Source organism: Rhododendron vialii, chromosome 10a (assembly GCF_030253575.1).
Source record: "Rhododendron vialii isolate Sample 1 chromosome 10a, ASM3025357v1".
In the NCBI taxonomy this organism is placed as follows: domain Eukaryota; kingdom Viridiplantae; phylum Streptophyta; class Magnoliopsida; order Ericales; family Ericaceae; genus Rhododendron; species Rhododendron vialii.
The window spans coordinates 26270324-26274952 of NC_080566.1; the positions used below are offsets into that span (position 1 = coordinate 26270324).

Below are 4629 nucleotides of genomic sequence, written 5' to 3' on the forward strand. Positions count from 1 at the left end.
ACATAGAATTTACGTTGTTCTCCAAAATTGGGTACGTCCATGGGAGCGAGAGCGGTAGTTGTTTCTTATTATCACTGTAACAGAGTATACATAGAGTATATATAGCTCACTCTATTCTTAACTCTAATTTGGGTACATGGCCTTTTTTCAAAAAACACCCTTACAGTATTGTACCATACTGCAGCGGCTCCGCTCCGCTCTAGTAATTAACTCGCCTCTTTCTAGAACTCCACGATACTATAATTAAAAGTAAAAGATTTTTAAAGTTAACATTATTTTTTTTGACATGGATCACAATACTCACAAGATTTATTAAAGTATCCAAGATTTTTTTTTTTTAAAGTTAACATTGTTGGTGCAAAATATGACTCACAATACTATAATCCACAATTGAATAATCAAAAGTGGATAATCAAAAGTTCTCACGTCATCTTTTGGTTATCCATTTAAGAGGTTGCTAAGGTTAGCAATGTAGATATCCACAATGACAATCAAAATTCAATAATCAAAACTTCTCACATCACCTTTTTCAATTTATAAAAATCTAAAAATTGTCACCATATAAAAGAAATTTATTTTAAAATAGTTTTCAAACTAATAAAAACAGGTTATTAGAAATAGAAAATATTTTTTTGAAAACTTTTATTTTGATAAAAACACTTTTCGAGAAAAGTTTTAAAAAACAGTTTTTGCAAAAAAATAATTTTTTTTAAAATAACGGTTTTTGAAAAAAAAAAGACAGTTTTAAAAAAATTAATAAAAAACAAAAATAACATAAACTTCTTTTAAAAATGAGAGAGAGAGAGAGAGAGAGAGAGAGAGAGAGAGAGAGAGAGGGGTCTGCAATTATAGTCATCAAGTCATATCACTGGGAATTAGATCTTACACTTTCTCATGCTTGTTGAAGTGGCAATAGAAAACGCAATTTCATAGTTGGTGGGAAGTTGAGCAACCATGTCGTATGAGAGTTGCCCAACTAACACTGTTTATTTTTCTACTAATTAGTATGGGACCTTTTGAATCTTTTTTCAAGGGTCAATGATCGTATGTTTCTAATTAAACACTAATTATCAGGTAGAGCGGAACCAGAACTTTTGGTTAGTGAGATCCAAAACTAGATATCTCCATAGGCAATTAGTTTTTCCTGTTTACTAATTAGAAGAAATAACTAAGTTAATAGATTAATTAGAGTGTAGATCGATATACCCTGATAAATGTAAATTTGCTTTGGTACCCAATGACTTGTTAATATTTCAAAAAGGATGTATGATAGTCTCATTCGTATTGCTATCAACTCTGAAAGAAAGAGAACGCTTGAAATTTTTATGCACTTGAAGTAATTAAATTGGAAAAAATTTAGAAATGCAACCAAGGGCGATAGCAATCTTGGAACAAAGGCCTCACAACCAAAGACGGACGTACATCCTAGCGAAATTGGCACATAGGCCTTGGACAATCACACGCCAACCAAAACCCAAGGAGGAGAAAGGATTGGGTTAAATGTCACACTTTGCCATGTTAAATGCCATTTACCTATAGAAATTGTGTTTAAAATATGTAACATTCACCTACATTGGAGATAATATGGACATGTTTTCATTCCCTTTTGTTCATGTTTTATTTATTTTAATTTTTTTATAAAATGAATTTAATGACCATCATCATCAAGCTAACCTATCTGCTACAAGAGAAACTTATTCACGGTGAGCCATGAACAAGTTTAGCAGCCTGAGGTGGAGCCAATTAAGGCCAGGGGGTCACGTGCCTTCCGGAATTTTATCACCTGTTTTTTTTTTATACCTATTTAAAAGATTTTGGAAGAATTGGTAGTTTTGGGTATTAGGTTTATTGTTTATTGTGTTGTCGTAGATTTTCAACTAAATCAATGTACCCATTCAAGAATTAAATGCTAGTTTTTGTGGCATGTTTGAATCCATCCAACTCATTTTTTAGCTTTTTGAAGAAAAATATTTAAATTTTTGTGCACAATATTTTTTTCCTTATGTTTTACAATGAATTTTTTTAGTTTGTTGTGAAAAGGTGTGCCCCCTCTAAACGGGATTTCTGGCTTCGCCACTGTTAGCATCAACCAATCACGACCGTCCAAAAGTGTTCTGGGTGGACAGTCCGGATTTTAATGAAACTTTTCCAGGAAAAAGTTTAACTCTTCTCCGAAAAAGTTTCATTAACATCTGGACCGTCCAAACCACTTTTTGGACGGTCGCGATTAACTCCGTAAATAACTATTCATGGCTCTGCCGTTAAAAAGATTTTCTCATCTGCTACTAATATGATGATGCGCGCAGTTCTATATATGGTTATAGTACCTGCAAATTCGATCGATCCACCATGATAGTACTCCCTCCGTTCCAATTTGTTTGTCCAATTGTCGAAATTCGTATCTTTTAAAAATATACTTATATCTTACACTTTATAATATTTTTTATGATTTTAAAGATTTTATACAGTAAAACTAATTGAGATCTACCAAATAAGATTCATATTGCATATTAAAACCATTGCGAATTGAAAATTATAGACAATTTTTTTAAAGGTTAAACACTCTTAAAAATTCAAAAATAAAAAGGGACAAACAAATTGGAATGGAGGAAATAGTATATTAGTTCAAGAAGCATAATTATGAGAAGTCACAACGGCAAGTTTATTTCAAGCAAATGGTTTCAAAATACTAAAACAAATTATAAAAACCCAACTCAGTAGAACCACCCTAAAGCACACACAGAAATCATAACGTACAAGATCAAATCAGAAAAGAAAGAGATCACAACGTGTCACATTCCGTCGGCAAAAACGATAGGGTTTCCTTGTCTAAATCATGCACCACCAACATGTTCTGCTGCTGGACATTCCCAAATATGGACATTCCACTTGAACCCCCCATCGCCAAACACATCACCCCCAAACTCGAATCCGCGATCATGTAGTTTTCGCCCGGTAAGTCCAAATCCGCACCACCCGCGAAATGGAAAACCAGCGCGGGTATCTCCACGCTACTGGCACCGGATGGCAATGAGAAGCAAAGATCGAGCCCGACGGAATCGGATGTGTCCACCGGAAGCTTTACTTGAGAGGTGAATGCCTTTTTGACAAGAGCAAAAGCACTGTCCTCCAAATATGTAATGGTTGTGCCGGAGTCTATGATTAGGCCTCCACTCCCATCAGCATTGAGAGCAAAAGTGGATTTCTTGATAGGCAAGTTAGTGCTACCAACTGTGATTCCTTCAAGGGAGAGATAGTAAAAAGAGGGTTGTGATGGGTTCTTAACCAAAGGGGTGGTTTTGATATCCTCACCACTACTTGATGTATTCACACTTGCTTGGGAGCCAATGAAGAGGGTGCTAGGTTTATTTTCATCAATAGAAGTTAAGCAATATGAGAACTTGGGCTTACCCAACTGGGTGACAAGCGACAAGGGTCCGCGTCCTAGGCCCACCAGGCCTGCGCCCTGGCTGAACCCACTTCCCTCATTATCTTCGCCGCAACCAAACCCTATTTTCGGTACCGAGACCTTATCGAAAGTAAAAGTTTCAGTGGCCAAAATACCTTGGGTGGAGGAATAATCTCCATAACTATAGAGATATTCGCATCCATCGCCACAGCTTGAGGTTGGTAGGGCGTTGCACAGGTCGCTAGAGCATGCCATTTTTGAAAAAGAGGAGGACTTCTTCGGATCAAACACCGGCGTGGGCTGATCATAACATTGTTGACAAGGCTTGCATTGAGTCCATATAAGGTCGCTACCGGTATCCAAAATCGCTGAGTAGGATTCCGGTGGGGTGCCTATTGATAACTTCATTAGGAACTCACCGTTTCCAGGAAAAACGGTGGACTTCATGTCTGAATCTGTAGCTGCCAAAACCATTTGACTGAATTTTTGGAGCCTGTGCCTCCCACGCTTCATTGCGCGCTCTAAACGCTCAAACTTGGTGAAGTTTCCAGCTGAATCGACGTGCTTGAGAGTAATTCTGAAACCATCTTTCATCAGGTGGTCATGACCATGATCAAGAGCTCGTCTTGAGATGGAAAATGCTGGCGTAACGAATATGAGAATCAAAGCTAGGGTGAGAAAGAGGAGAGAGGTTAGAGGAGGTGGTAGTGAAGCCATGTGAGTTATGTGCCAAATAAAATATACGTGTAGTGTGTATAGATATATGTGGTTGAGGAAAGAAAAGGTCTAGATGAAATAGGCTATGGAATTTGCATAATAACTTCCCTTCCAAAAATGGAGCTAGATTGAGAAGATCTAGGAAGAAGAATAGGAGAATGTAGAGAAGAATGTGGTGATGGAGGTTTGAATGAGCAGTACTACTTTCGACGTCAGTGAAAGATGGTGGTGGTGGTTGGGGGAAAGTGAAATGATCTCTCACCAAGTTCTTGGAGCTTCTCAACCGTCTGATCTTATTGTAGGTAACCAATATTTTACGTCTCTTCTCTATATAGCTAGGGAAAAATATGTATCTTGCTCCTCAGCTAATTAATAACAAATTAAGAGCAATGCCTCCTACATACACAACAATAAAACCCAACTTCGGGCAAAGCTATGTCTGGAACCATTTGATTCACACAATTTCGGACAAAACTATAGTCGGAACCGTTTGATTCATAGCT

The 4629-nt window shown here is 37.1% G+C and overlaps 1 protein-coding gene across 1 annotated transcript; it reads right to left on the minus strand.

The window, feature by feature from the left end:
* Window positions 1–2638: 2638 nt before the first annotated feature.
* LOC131303599 (aspartic proteinase nepenthesin-1) lies at window positions 2639–4425 on the minus strand. The gene has a single exon (XM_058330546.1). It carries the CDS (start codon window positions 4124–4126, stop codon window positions 2783–2785), a length of 1344 nt encoding a protein of 447 aa, XP_058186529.1. The 5' UTR covers window positions 4127–4425; the 3' UTR covers window positions 2639–2782.
* Between the last annotated feature and the right edge of the window lie 204 nt (window positions 4426–4629).

Coding starts and splice junctions, on each gene's coding strand:
- LOC131303599 (XM_058330546.1), bottom strand. CDS start 4,126: ATGGCTTCACTACCACCTCCTCTAACCTCTCTCCTCTTTCTCACCCTA.